This window comes from Falco peregrinus, chromosome 7 (assembly GCF_023634155.1).
Source record: "Falco peregrinus isolate bFalPer1 chromosome 7, bFalPer1.pri, whole genome shotgun sequence".
Classification (NCBI taxonomy): Eukaryota; Metazoa; Chordata; class Aves; order Falconiformes; family Falconidae; genus Falco; species Falco peregrinus.
The window spans coordinates 20,476,646-20,491,526 of record NC_073727.1 but is presented as its reverse complement, the minus strand read 5'-3'; the positions used below and the strand labels follow the sequence as shown (position 1 = coordinate 20,491,526).

Here is a 14,881-nt window from a genome sequence, read left to right as displayed (position 1 = left end):
AGAAAAGTCTTTTCTTCCTTTCATAGTCCAACTAGTCCACAAATGTTTCCAATATACCTCTAAGTTTAATTCAATCATAACTCACAGGGAAATAAACTCTTTGGACGGCAGATCTTGCTGGTTTTGCACATCAGTACATTTTTTTCTCCAGACAAAACTTTTCACATTTAATTTTATAGCCCTTATTTTGCATCTTTTTTGTTGTTGTTGTTGTTTTTTAAAAAAATAATTTTGCTTTAGTGTAAAGTTTTACATGAAAAGGAAGAAATGCTAGTAATTTAATGAAGCCAATAAACTGACAATTTTAACTCTTTTTCATGGAACAAAGTCAGAAGAAGGTCATGGGCAGCTATGCAGAATCCTAATACAGATAATGGTCATTATAAGGTCAAAAGTGATATTGTAGCATCACGATCCATTGAAGGCCAGCACAGCTCTTGCTTTTGTGATCACATTTATTTTGCTGTTATTTTGGCTTTTCTTGCTCCCATTTGTCTGCTTGTGTACCTTGCTCATGTTTTCGCAATTTACTTTATTAACTTGCTGGGAAAGGTCAGTCTATTCACTGGTTGTTTCTTCTGTGGCCCAGATCATGGTCTTGGTCTTCATTGGTCTTGGCCCAGAGAGTTCCTCAGTGCTATGAATTCAGAATTAGCCTTTAATAATATTATAAACCTCAGGTCAGTAGAAACAGTGATTGAAAGAACCTGATTCCAATGTTAGTATAAATCCAGAGAGGTTCTGTTGTTATTTACGCATTTGAATTTCTATTCTAGCTAACTCCTGAAGCCTTCAATGAGGTGAAAGCAGTATTTTTACTCTTAAGCATCAAGTAGACTGCCTACTAGGAAGGAAGAGCTAGTCCCACTGAAGTGAATAGGCATTTAAATATTTGGGCACTGATTTCAGCAGGGCCAGGAGCCCCTCTTCCCAAACTAACAGCGGTTTTTGTTGTCAGTTTCTAATTCAGAGTAGTAATTTGATGACTAAGGGACTGAAAAGAAGTTTAATTTAGCTTAGAAAACTCACTTAAATTTTCAGCAAGTAAAAAACATGAATCTCATAGTTATTTTCAGGTCAAGTGACTCTTTTTCCAGGTGATTAACTGGGAATAGTGCCTGAATAGAGAACTCTATTATTCAGGTTAACATTGACATGTCAGAAACTTGCCACTGAAACTTCGTGCAAGTTTTTGCAGTAAAAGATAAACAGGCCTGAATTTAATTCATCTAAATGTGATCAGTTTATTAGGCATTTAGGATGGGGGGTAATTTCGTCTGTTGGCCTCTCTTTATTGACTATAGAAGAAGATCCGGAGGCTGACTTAGACTAGCCACTAAAATTAACCCAGGCCCAAGATTTCATGCACGTGTTTTGAAGTACTCCAGATACTGAAATATTAGCAAACATAAGACATGGGACTCTACATCTATAGACCACTTGGCTCATGACACAGTTGAAAACTGCAGCTTTCTTAGTTTTAACTAGGGACACCATTTCTACACTAAAAAGGGACTAGGTGCACTACTAAGCAAATATTTCAATTAAAAGAATTAGAGTAAAATTTGTAGGTTATCTTGTCCATCAGAAAGACTTCAACCTCCATTCTGGGAATTTCTTGTACAACCTAGTGGATTTTCTTTCTCCATGGTCTAAACCACAGGAGAGTGCACCTATGTGCAGATCCCCACCTGTGCCTCTGGAGAGGGAAGAATGCCTTTAGGGGCAAAAAGGCAGACAGAGATCATAGAAAGGGCAGAAATCCTCACAGACAATTAAGAAATGACGTGCAGGATTATGTGGCAGCAACCGCACAGCAACAGAGGATTTCCCTTCAAAATGGCAATTATCCAGAGTCCACCATCTGCACAGTCATCAAGACTTCTCTAAGTCACAGGAACCCAGCAACATGACTATGTGTCTAGTCACAGATGTCCTGATCTCTGCACTTACTCTTGATTCACAAGGCCTTCCTTTTACTGACTGTCTTAAATTAAAACAAAACTGAAAACAAATTCTTCCTTAAAATCCAATACTCCTTCTTGTGTGGCGTTTGAAACCACATTGTGTTATGGCAAATAGTCTACATATTTTATGGCTACCAGTGGTGATTAGCATGAGCTTCTCAAATGGGATTTATCAACCGTCAGAAAAGTTTTCCAAGGGATGCAGCTAGCTTTATGTTTGTTGGGGTCAGGCCAAGACTTAGATGTCCTTTTGCTCATGCTCAGGGCTAACCATAAGTTGTTATATTTAATGAGTGAATCTGATCCGGTCTGTTATGTAGCAAGGCAGAGTAGATAACCAGAAAGGTGCTGTTTTGCCTTAGACTGTGCAAGTGAGAACATTGCAGAATGAGCACTGCATGCAACCGAATTTCCTTGAGGGATCAGAGAATTACTGTGCAAGTTAATCAGGGGAGCAATCATGAGTTAAGGAATGCTTCCTCAGGCACCACTAACTGGAGACTGTAAAGGATTAGTTATTAGAAACTCCTTGGGGTAAGGACCCTCATTTTTCTTCTGTGTTTGTTTGGAACGAGACACATTAAATGCTGTGGCAAGACTAACAATTCTGGGTCAAATCAAGCCATCTGTGGCAGTGGCCAGTTGTAGCAGTCTTAGGGAAAGACAGAAGGGCACATACAAAGCGGTTCTTTTTCTGGTGTTTTTTCCCAGTCTCCAGCAACCTGTAGGCTAAAATCTTCCTCAGTCAGAAGCAGCACCATGGGCTACAGCTACTCAACTAGACAGAATAGTATCAGGGCACGTATCTGTCTCTGACACCAAATGGCACTGTCTGTACATAACCATACTAAGAAGCCTCCAAAACAGGGTCAAATTCCCACAGCTTCTAAAATTAGGTGGCCATTCAAGTTGCCTCTTAGAAAATGTTCCCTGGTGTCTGTTAACTCCCAGATCTGCCCAGGAATTGCTTGGTCGAGTACCAGTTGATCCAGGCTCTAAATGCACTGAAGACCATTCCAAAAATTTAACAGTACAGGCAACCCTATTCCAGTGCCCTATATCCAGAGTTGTTTAATTGAGCAGTAAAGACAGAACCTTTATTTTTAGCTGTTATTACCAAAGTTATTGGCCTAACACTATTATTAAATGGTTCTTGATACTAATGACTGCATTTGCAGCGACCTTAGGGTGCAAGGCCAGGAAACAGGCTTGTCTGACATATTTCCTGACTCAGATTTACACATCCATATAGCCATTTCTAGGACATCTGTCAACTGCTTGCAGGCATCCTCTAGGCCACTAATGTTTGGGCTAACAAGCTCATCTGTCTTCATGACAGGTGTCATCAAGACCCTGATGGAGCTGTAAGAGGGAAATGGGATAAATGGAGGCAAATAAACTGGTTTAAAATGTGGTCTATGTATAAACAATAAGAGAAGAAAGGTGATAATTTCCCTCCTTGGGATATTTAATGTTCTGATTCCATGTTGACATACTCACTGTGACACTTGGTTTCGTGCTGTGTTCGGGTATGAATAATTGCAACCAATTTCAGCCCCTCATCTGGTGCGAACCGTTGTTATCAAGTGAGCTGTACCACTTTCCACCCACCATGTGTGTGACTCATAGTCTAAAAACAAACCACAGGTTTCAGGTTCAATATTCTCTGATTCCATGCCAAAACCACAATGACTCAAATGAGATTTACACAAGCTATCTGTAAACCTCAGCAAAACTTTCCATGAACCTGATCCATCAGAAGACTCATATCCAGGTGTGTTTTATGAACCTTTGAGATGCCCCGAAATCATTTGGCCCAGTGCCTTACAACATGTAGTTAAACGGACCCCGTGTCCTAGCCACTTTCTTATCTAACATATACCAAATCTAATACTTTCTTATCTAACATATACCAAATGCAAATGATTCCCTTAGCCTAAGGAGATTTTGTTCCTTCGATAATAATGTAGCAAAGTGTAATTACTTTCTAATTCTTTTGAATTTAATCCAGGGCAAAGACATTTCCAATCATATTATTGAGTATATGCAATAATATTTGTGAACATGACACTTCTATGTATTCATTTACCTAGTATACAGAGAGTAGCAGAATTCCACCCTCTCCTGGAAAAACTGTGAATTTTCTTTAAGTACATGTAGAAATCACTGTTTCTGCAAAGACTTTTTTCAGGAAAGGGTGTTTATTTCGTAAGGAAATCTGGTTTTCCAAATGCAGATTTTGGAGTCTTAACCAATAGTGGGACAGGAAAATAAGGCATGTTTTGCATTTTCATCCATTTGCTTCATCCTTTTGGGCCCTGAACAGAGAATTCAAAGGGTTCTGCTGCCACTCTTTGCAGGGTCTAGTTCTCTTTCAGCTTGCATCTTTTCTGAAATAACTTAAATTAACATCAGGAGAGCTACTTCTACTGTGTAGAAGTAAACAGCTTTCTAGCTTTCTCATTTGTACTACAGACTTTGCAAATTGGGAAGGAAACACTGGACTCAATAACGAGAAAATTATTCAATTAAACCAGTGTTTTCAGCTAAATATATTTCTCTTTTTGTCCTGAGCTTTTGGAGTGCATGTTCGGTATCCATAGTGTTCAACAAGCACAATGTGCAAATGTTTATGCTAAGAGACACCTGGGATAGTAAGACCATAGAACAATATGGATTTATGAGCTTGATTTAGGAGCAATAGTGTTTATATACTCAGTCCAAGCTCCTGCAACTAGTTGGAGTACATCTATGTTGTGCTTCCCTCTTTACCCCCCAACAACTTCCCGCTGGAGTAACCTTTCATCCATGATGTAGCTATTCCCCATTATAAAAAGAATAATTTTTGAGAACTTCTGGTCACGGGGAAAAGCTTGAACACATGAGCTGTATCCTTCCCACTGACTCAATCACCACACAGATAATCACAAGAACCAAATGCTTAGCATTTTTCGAGACTTGTCAGTTTTTAAGCTAATCCTTGCCCTTGGAGAGGATAAGGGCAGGTGCTTGGGGTGGGGTGGATGTTAGTCTGACTCATGATTTTCAAATGCTCTTGTTGGATGGACCAGATTTGATGAACCCGGTGCCAAAGGAGCAGGTGGTAGACTGATTTCAGTGAGGTACCACAGCATGTCAGACGGTGTAAAACATCTGTAGCAAAAACTTTCTAAGAAATGCCTTCCTCTCTTCCGTGTTGAAATTTGTACTCTTAACAGTAATTTTCTGTTTCTCTGGCTGATTTGCAGCTTGGAGCAGTCTCAGACCTCATTTTGAGCTGACAGGGTCACATCAAAAGGCCATCAAAAACTTCCATATGAAGTCAGTGCAATGTGGGGACCTCCTCAATTCAATCCAGCACTCAGTGGAAGTCCTCAGGAAGCATCCCATAGTCTTCACCAGGAACCAGCTCATCCTCCACAGAGGCAGTAACTGTGGCACCCCTCATACAATCCTAGCAGCCTGTCTTCCAAGCTGAACCAGGCTGTAAATCAGTTTTCTTCCGCTTTTTGTCCTCTTCACATATTTCTCAAAAATATTTCGGCTTTCTTCATGCCTTTCTTTTATTTTCAGTCTTCCCTCTTCTTTCCCCTTTTTCCATGCAGTGTTTCTCCTCTGCTGCTACTCCAAAGATTTCCAATGGCCACCAAACTTCTGATTGTAGTATTTCTCCTGGACTGCTGAAAGACATGTTAATCCAGAATATTTCCAGAGCCAAACTCAGAATATTTTCTTTACGCATGTGCAAAGTGTCACACACAGGGAAAAGGCGCCTGTGAATACTTCAGAAAGAGCTGCCAGCAGTGCAATAGCTGAACATGATCTTTGCCTGTGGTTGACTGAGAAAGCAGTGCATGATTCCTCTATCTTTCACATATTTTACTTGGCTGTTTGAGTGCTACATGGTCTGATTTCCAGATCACAACTCCCAAAGCTATCATTTTTCATGCAACTTTATGCAGTGGTCAAAACAGAAAACTAGACAGCTCATGTCTGAAAAGTTTGAGAAGATGCTGGTTTTTTAAAAAAATGTTGGTATGACAAATTGTCTTACATTGCTGTATTTCAGCATCCAGAGCAACTGGCTGGCCCATATTCCCATGATATAAGCATAAAATAAAGGTAGCAGCATGTAATTTATGTTCAGCAAATTGACACACTGGTGCCTGTCCTTCCTGCATGTGGATTTTGGGACCTGATATTTGATTTTGTGTGTAAAAGACCATGTGAGCTTTGGTTCGCTGTGGAGATGGAAGAGATGCTGCGTATTCTTTTCTGGACAAATCATTTGGGTGCTACTGTTTGCAGAGGATTAGATCCATTTCTGTGTAATAGTTCTGCACTTCAACATTACCTCTTGTTCTGCATTCTTTCTGACGTGATGGGGAGAGCCTTTTGGCCTGTGATGGTTTTAGAGAAAGTGAGGTCAAGCAAGGCACTTTCCTGTACCTTCCTCCTCCTTGTCTTCTACTAATTTGCTAATATGTATGTGGGCATGGAGTGGCAACACCCCATGATTCACCTTCTGACCAACAGATTAACATCACTTTAAAGAACCACTCCCCAGAAGAACCACTGTCTAATTCCTCCAGCACAAAGTCTGGGGGAGGGAAGGGCAAATGTATTCTTTGCATGAATAAAATACAAAAGTTATTATTGTTAAATGGAAATACCCCAGCTCAGAGCCTGGATGCCCCTGGATTGAATGTAATACAAGTACAAAACAAAAGGGCTGTTCGCACTCCACAGAGTTGTAAGTCTGAACGACAAAAGGGAACAGATGAAAGCGCACAAGGAAATGAGGCAATAAGTCAGCATGATAGGCAATGAACTCAGCCCGTTAGCCTTTTCTTCAACGTGTCTGTTACAAGCTTTTCCTGTTTCTTTCTTGCATCTCTGCACTTCTTTGAAAGGTGGATTAGCTTACGGACTTGTGATCTCAACCGTGTCTTGCAGTATTTCCCCATTCTTTCTCTCTTTAACTCTATATGCCTTTGGTTGGCCACCAGCCAGCAGAGGGAAAACAAAAGGTTATCTCCGAACATTTTGCTTTCATCAGAAACTGGTATCTATATTCAGCTTCTGAGGTGAATAAGGTTTACAAAGGTTCTTTCTTCTCGGGGAAAAGCCAGAGAGCATGTTCACAACAAGCAACAGAGTCCTTTTTTTTGGAGATGTTATGTTTTTCTCTGTCTTCTGTTTAGGTATTGATGAGATTTTATTATTAATTGTGTTGCAGTAGCACCTAGAGGTCCTTGCTGAGATCACAGCCCCTTTGCGGTAGGTACTGTACAGTCACATTCATGGAAACAATCCATCCTCCAATGGATAGCACCCAAACTGGAAAAAATATAACATAGTTCAGAAGAGAGGATGTCCTTTCATTTCCACCTCACACATTGTGGCCTTCCCAGTGGGGCTCAGAGTAACATCTATGAAACATTTTTATGGGAAAGAACATCCAGCTTTCTTGAACCAACCCATACATGACACACCCCACTGTGACAGGCAGTTCATGTGGTACGAGAGAATGAAGTATGCAAGTAAACAAACCTTTTACTGTTTTGAAAAATCCTAATTTTATTGTCAGGAGCACAAAGGCTTCAATGAAACCTAAAGACATAGCTGACATTTCCTTGGAAGAGTCTGTGCATATAAGTTTAACACACAGCAAATTGCAATTATTTTTTTTTTTTCATGGCAGCACCTGATCTTTGACGTCACAGTCGTTTATGGGCCAGAAACTGATATAAACACAAATACTTCAACAGAGGCAAGTATTGGCAACAAGTTTTCTGCTTCCTGGTCCAGAACTTCACTCACAGCCTCCATAATCCTCCTGGTTCCTGATCCAGAGTCTGTAGAGGTCGGCAAGTTTTTCTCCATTGGTTACAGTGGGATTTGGATCAGGTTTTATAGTAAGATTGAGAAACATAATTTCATTCTCAGGGATTACACAACAAAACTTTAACAGGAGTCTATTTCAGCCCAACGAGTGCAAACTGCTAGACCTTGTTCCCTGTGAATTTTGCTTAGTGGATTTTTGCCTCTGAAGATCAAGTGCCTTACCTGTGAGCAACCCTTCTCACGAGTTCATATGACAGGGTAGTTACACTGAGGGAACTCAAAAGAGGGCTTGTACGAGGTCTGAGCGATCCAGTGGAACTCCTTCTGAACCCATCGAAGACCTTTATCATAAGGCGTTCATTTTCTTCCATTTTAGTCCTGATTGTTCACTTGTCATGGACTACAATACTCTTGAAGTTACTGTGTTTTGGGATTCAGCTTGCAAATGAAGACTCTTACTTTTTTAACTGTCTCTACATGATTATGCTAGATGTTTCCTGCTCAGGTTTCAGATGGCAGTCTGGTGGAAGACAGGTCTCCTCTTTGTCTTGTGTCCTGTCTGCTGTTCTCAAGCACATACTAGATACCTTAGAACATCTCCAGTTGCTCTAGGTATCTACATTTAGACAACTGCATTGAGACGATCGCCTTTCTCTCTAGTCAGTGAAAAAGGTAGGCATGTCCAATGGGAGATGTACCACCTCTGTCAGGTGCCTTTCCTGGGGTGGAATGATCTGTCCTCCAGAAATACTGATTGCTCTCCACCAATGTGCAAGAAGCCTAGACTGTAAAAATTTGCCTACAATCAAGTGTGATGAGTTAATGGAGAAACAATAGGGCAGGGCATTCCCTTCTCTATCACAACTCCTTCAGGCGATCACCAGATTTTACGTATTCACAATCAGTTGCCTTTGCTTTTTATGGCTAAATTGAACCGGGATGTAATGCTGTTTTCTTGTAATAGTACTAATCCTGGCATGAGTAGTCAAAATCTTGCTGTGGCATCCTGAGGGAACTGAGGAATCTGTTTACCAGAAGGATTTCCTTGCAGGCTACTGCGCAGAAGAGATAAATGGCATCTCTGAGCAAAAAAAGAAAATTTTAATGTCAGAAAAAATCTGTGCAGACCACCCAGTAGCCACCATTTTATATCACTGATGCATCTTCTGATTTTCCCTCCACACCTTAAAAGAAAGCACCAAATATCTGCTTTAAAATAAAACACATCCCACCCTGATGGCATTTATTTTTCTCCGCTGATTGTGACAGCTAAAGCACATAAGAACATCTACCTTCTACTCTTTTGGTTCCACCACACTTTTCCTCAGGCTGATGTCTATATGAAAATAACAACCAGCTCTCCTACAATAAATCACAGAATCACATTATTGCTGAGGTTGGGAGAGCCCTCTGGAGATCATTGTATTCAACCCCGCTTCTCAAAACACAGTCAACGAAAGCAGGTTATTCGGGTGTCCAGCTGGGTATTGAGTATCTCCAAGGATAGAGATCTGACAAATCTGAGCAACCTGTTCCAGTTGTTGGCCACACTCACAGTGGAAAAAAAATTGTTTTCTTATGTTTAAATGGAATTTCTTGTATAAATAAATTAAAAAATGATCCAATAGAGTAAAGTTTAGACAGTCTCTAAAGTCCTGGGTTTTCACCAGCTGCAAGAAATTTAAAGGACCCTTCAAAATCATTCACTATTTACTGCACTGACAGTCCCCCTCTTCAGGAAAGACCTAAAAGTTTTGTCCCAGCCCGTTCTATTACTGATTTTACTTATATTGGGATTATGCCACATTTGATATTACACAGCTGAAGTAAATCATGTTGTATTCCTAAAACAGCAATTAACAGCAACAACTCATTGAAATAATATGGCCTTCAAGAAGGAGCACAGGCCTGGGACATTGGAGACTGATATTCAACACTGAGCTCAGATGATTCTTCCTGATAACTACTGAGTAGTCATGTTGGCTGGAGTTAATCTGCCTTAGTTTAGATGTCTACATCTCTCCTAATCATTCCAATGTGTTCTTACACCAAAGGAGAAAGGGGCATCTCCAAAGCATGATTTGTGTGTCTTAGAGTAGAAAGAATAGAAGAGATGTCCAATGCAGGGTACAGGAACTGCCTTTTCTACATGGACTATACAGCCTTGGTTGAGTAGCTCAGTCCTACACACCTAAATTTTAAATGTCAAAAATCTGAGGAAAAATCTAGCTGTTATCTTCCTGTCCTTTGTTCTCAGCATTTGCAGAAGGATGCCTGTTCCTTGTTTTTCACAACTTAGATATCATCAACATCATCTAACGATAACATATACCTCTGTAGAAGTTCCTTACAAAAGCATTGCTTATAAAAGCCTAGTCCAAGAACAAATCACTTTAGGGTAGGATAACTTCTGAGAGTTAGACTAGAATCGTGCTTGAGGAGGCACATCTCAGCCTTGAACAGCAACCCATATGTTGGAATTCACCCTGTCCTCTCTGCAAGGTCATTCCTACCTCTTACCTATCCTGAACAGCAATTCAACATCAGTTTACTTTCTCATAAATTAATCAGATCAAATACTTAATCTCTTTCTCTGGGGCTCACGTGCTTCTGAATTATGAGTAGCTACTGTGTCTGCTTTTCACCACAGTGTTATTGCTGAGTCTTGCAATTTTATCTCTCAAGCCGCTTCACCAATTTTCTGTTTGATACCCTGCTTCCACCCCCAGCATGAAAATCAATGGCAGAAAGTGCATGGAAAATACAGTTTCACAAGCCACAGTAACTTTTTGGTCGTTGTTATGTCCAAGCAGAAAAGCAGGATCACTTCTCTTACAGCATAGCAAAAAAAGCTCATGGCTTTCATGGTTTTTCCCAGTTTTAAGCTGCGTGATGCAGACTTCAGAAAAGCTAGGGGAAATCCTGCCGCAGGTCAAATGGGGCCGATGTTTCACTCATCACATTCAGGAGCAACAGAAGACACTTGCACACCTGCAGGCTCAGGATCTGATCCCTTCATATTAGAAATATTTTTTAAATATACCTTAAAAAGAAGCAAGTCTGAGAACCTATGCAAAGGATGTCACCCTGGGACACTGTGAGTGAGCTGCAGGTTGCTAAACACCTAAAGGGGCCATGCTGTTCAGAGATAATTTAGCCCCAGTAAAAGTTGTCATATTGATTGTGCTGAATACAGATGTCCTTTTTATAGTCCAGGCACTGATGCGTTATTGAGAGGATGGGATTCGTGCAGCAGTGTGGGAAAGCTCTGTGCTGGGCAAACAGAGATGACTTGTTATCCCAACTCTACTGCCCTGACAGAAAGGATGTTGCAATAAACTAAATCAATGTGAGAAAAATGATGTATTTAACCCTTAGGAAACGTCCAGCTGTACTTACGACTACCAAAATGTTTTTAACAATGAGACACTACAAAGTGCTGATTTTAGATTAATTTCTACAATTATTAATTCAAAGAGATTAAGCTGGCAAGATATTAGGAAGAAAAGTTATGTTATAGGTATAAAACACTGCTAAAGAGCTGATGATGCAAGAGATACTACGTGACAGACTCTTTAAGTCCCACAAGACAAGTATATTCCATTTGAAAGGACTTGGTTTGTGCAGTGTATGCAAACGCAATAATTCGGCTGGCTCAGCTCCACTGATTCCTCAAGCTGTTTCATTGGCACCATCTATTTTCTGCACATTCAACGCAGCGGTGATGAATGTGATTGAAGTATCTATCAGATACTATCTACAGAGATACAGTATGGTGTGAGGTAACACCCTGGGCAAAAAACAGCTTTCACTGAAAAAATGCCCTTTACAAATACAAACAGTTCCTGAACTTGGCGGGGGTTTAAAGACAAATTGTTATATGTTAGGGTAGGAAGAGATTTCATGTCTAATTTTCTTTCTTCTCCCCCTCTAGTTCCTTTTATCTTTCTCCAGTTTTGCCCTCACTTTTTTTCTACTTGTATGAGGACAGGGCAAAAGATCTCACAAAAGAAATAAAAAGCAAAAGAAAAAAAGAACAGGAAAGTAAAGAAGGAAAAGAGCTATATAGGTGGCAAGAGCCTACTCAAAGTATTTATTTTATTAAATTATAAGCTTTCTAAAAACTTTTGAAATGAGCTAGAAAGATGTTTCCTTCAGAAATACATGGACCAGAAGTGGATTTATTGACAAATGGCAAGGAGTAGACGCAGACAAACTGAGATCTGAGGGTTAATTACTGTTTCACGGTACTCTTCACACAGACTCGGCAGTTTCATTGCCTTACCTACAGTGATGCTCAATGTAACCTTTAGAGAGCAGAGCCTATCTTACCGCGGGCTTTTATAGCAACAAACTCAACGGGACTCGGCTCGCAAGTGTTGTTATGGTGCAAACACAATGAAAACTAAGGGGAAGATGAAGAGGTTTTTGTGTATTCCCGCTAAAAAGTTGATGCTATACACGTAAGACCAATCACTAGATGTGTTTTACTGGATCTAGACTGTGATTCTGCCTCTGTCCTTTCACTCTCCACACATTTACCCTCCTCTTACTTGCCGAAGATCCAGCAGTATTATCTTGCTACCTCTCAAAGCCCTAGTAGTACTAACTAATCTCAGAGAACCCCAGAGGCTTTTCACAAACAACAAGCCTGGGCTCTGAAGGGGGCCTGATTCGTCATCCCTTGGCTGCAGGGATATTTAGAGCGCCAGACCCTTTCCTCACACGCTGTTATGCCAGGCACATGTGACAACTGCAGAACTGTCATCGCAGCTCCTCTGAGATTTGTTCTCTTCCATACTAGGTTGCTGGTTAAAGGGCTGATGATTAAATGACACGGTGAGGTCAGGGTGCATCTTACAGGCAAGATCATGCTCAGCCCAGCACGGGTGCGAGCTAACATCTTGGTAGCGTACTGTGTGGTCGTCTGGTCCATTATCACTGTGAGCTCCCATATGCTGTAGAGATGTTCTCTGATGTAGCAGGCTGAGGAGGAAGGGACATCCTAGCTGGGTTGTGGAGACCCCCTGATAGCATAAAGCTGCCAGATGTTGGCCACTGGACAGAAAGAGAGCCTTGTCATCCTTTTAGGAAGCCATCAGGTATTTTACCTGGGAGATTTACTTCAGTCTTTCAAATAAGAGATTGCAGAAACATGGTGGGAGAGGGGGTCAAGGCTTTGCCTAGCAAGTGCTCATCACAAGACTGATTCCTGCTCCTTTAGATCCTAGGTAGACGTTGCATTGGGGTAAAAGTGACTTTTTGCCACATTTAGCCCTGCTCCCTGTTACTAGCTGCAGCTGACATGAAGGCCTCGGTGTGTAATCCGGAAACAAGTCATGCGGTGAAGGCGAAGAGGCAATGTATAAGCCTAGGCACTCACAGAGGAATGGAGATTCCTTCACAGGCACTTCCCACACTGAGAGACCATGTCCCACAATGTCCAGTACTGAGGCAATACTTGGGGTAATATCTGAGACAGCATTTGAGGCAATACTAGAGGAAGTCACAGCTCTTATCCTCTCCTGAGCAGAGGAAGGAAGAGAATCGATGGCCAAACTGGAATGTAGCATTCACCAGCTAATTATTGCTGTTCCACACAGGAACTAGGAGAATTAAAGAGTATAATTCTCTGTAGGGGAAACCAAAACCCCTCCAGTTCCACCTCTTTCCTCACTACCACATTGATTATGCTTAAATCTTTCCCAGGAGATGTAAAACCTTGCAATAAATGACATCTCCCTTAGGTAATCTCCCCCACCCCTTCCTTATCTTCAGAGATCTGATTAAAGCACAGCAGAGCTTCTCTACCAACAGAAGAATATTGCAACAGAGCCTGCCAACAGACTCTGGTGGACCCTGAAGTTCTCCAGAACCATGTTGATTTTATTTTAGGTGACAAGTGAATTTCAGTGGATTCTGGGCCTGGATTCAGTGGATTCTGGAAGAATCTAGCTTTGCTTTATTGGCTTATGGTGATCCACTTGCTCTTCTCTTTCTAGATCGACAGCATGCAGGCTCTGCTTCACTGCCCCAGCGTGCTGGTGTGTGTCGGTCGGGAGCCATTTAAACCTGTATCGATGGAGAATTTGCGGAAACACTCAGTGGAGAAGCTGCCCAACCTGGCTCCCCGTTCCAACGGCAACAATGTCAATGAAAACAATGAAAGTAAGAAAAACTCTGGGGCGTATTGCACAGTCATCTCTAGAACTGTGTCCCACAACATGGAGATTGCAGGCACCTATTGTACTGCCCCAATGTGCAGATTTCACGTGGAAAATGTACTTCCTTCTCTCTGCCTCCCAGCCCTTTCCATCCTCCCCTTCTTTTTCTCTGGTTTCCTTCTAGGATTTCCTCCCTACACCCTCCAGTCTTTCTTCTACATGCTCCCTGTGTCTGGCTGACTTCCCTTCCTCGTTCATATCTCTGTGTCTCCTTTTCCTTCCAGAACTCCCTCCTTTCCTGTGTGTGCCTCTGAGACTCCCCAAACCCTTGAGATTTCCCACGAATCCTCTACCCCCTTGTCTGTCTGTCTGATACTGCCTGTGTTTCTGCTTTTGCCTGCATCAGGACTGGAGGATGCCCTGGTTTTGTCGGCAGGAGACTGTTTCTCCTGCAGATTCCAACTGTGGTGTAACCCTTTGGGAAAAAAGTATGTTTTTATGGAAAAGTTATGTTCAGGAAGGAGTATGTTATGGGTTACTTAGGGTGATATTTCTTAGGCACTTCATCATGAGTTATCTAAGGCCACAGGTTATTAAGCCACCCACCCTCAGTGGCCTATGAAAAGAAACTTCCCATTTCCAAAGGGCAATTAATCTCACCTATATTAGGGATTTTTTTTAGGATGAGATGAAATGAAATGTGTTCTGCAGGTGCACCTGTTTCTCTCCATTGTCAATACCACGAGCCAGAAAACATTCATTCATATGCTGACAACTGGTTGTAGAAACTTAAGGACAGAGGCATCCCGCACTCACTGGCCAAGACATAAAAAATTGTAGGGAGCAGCAGGAATAAACTGAAACTTTGTCCATCAAAAGACTGAGCAGATAGTTCAGTTCAAA

General features: G+C 41.3%; 1 protein-coding gene across 7 annotated transcripts in view; it reads left to right on the top strand.

Moving 5' to 3' along the window:
* Nucleotides 1-14,881, top strand: part of RP1L1 (RP1 like 1) — a 45,356-nt gene that overhangs the window by 22,085 nt on the left and 8,390 nt on the right. For all 7 annotated transcript variants that reach the window (XM_055811299.1, XM_055811296.1, XM_055811298.1 and 4 more), the window contains one exon: nt 13,817-13,982. In XM_055811299.1, coding sequence (XP_055667274.1) covers nt 13,826-13,982 — 157 coding nt within the window. In that variant the 5' untranslated portion in view covers nt 13,817-13,825. The remainder of the gene's footprint in view (nt 1-13,816; nt 13,983-14,881) is intronic.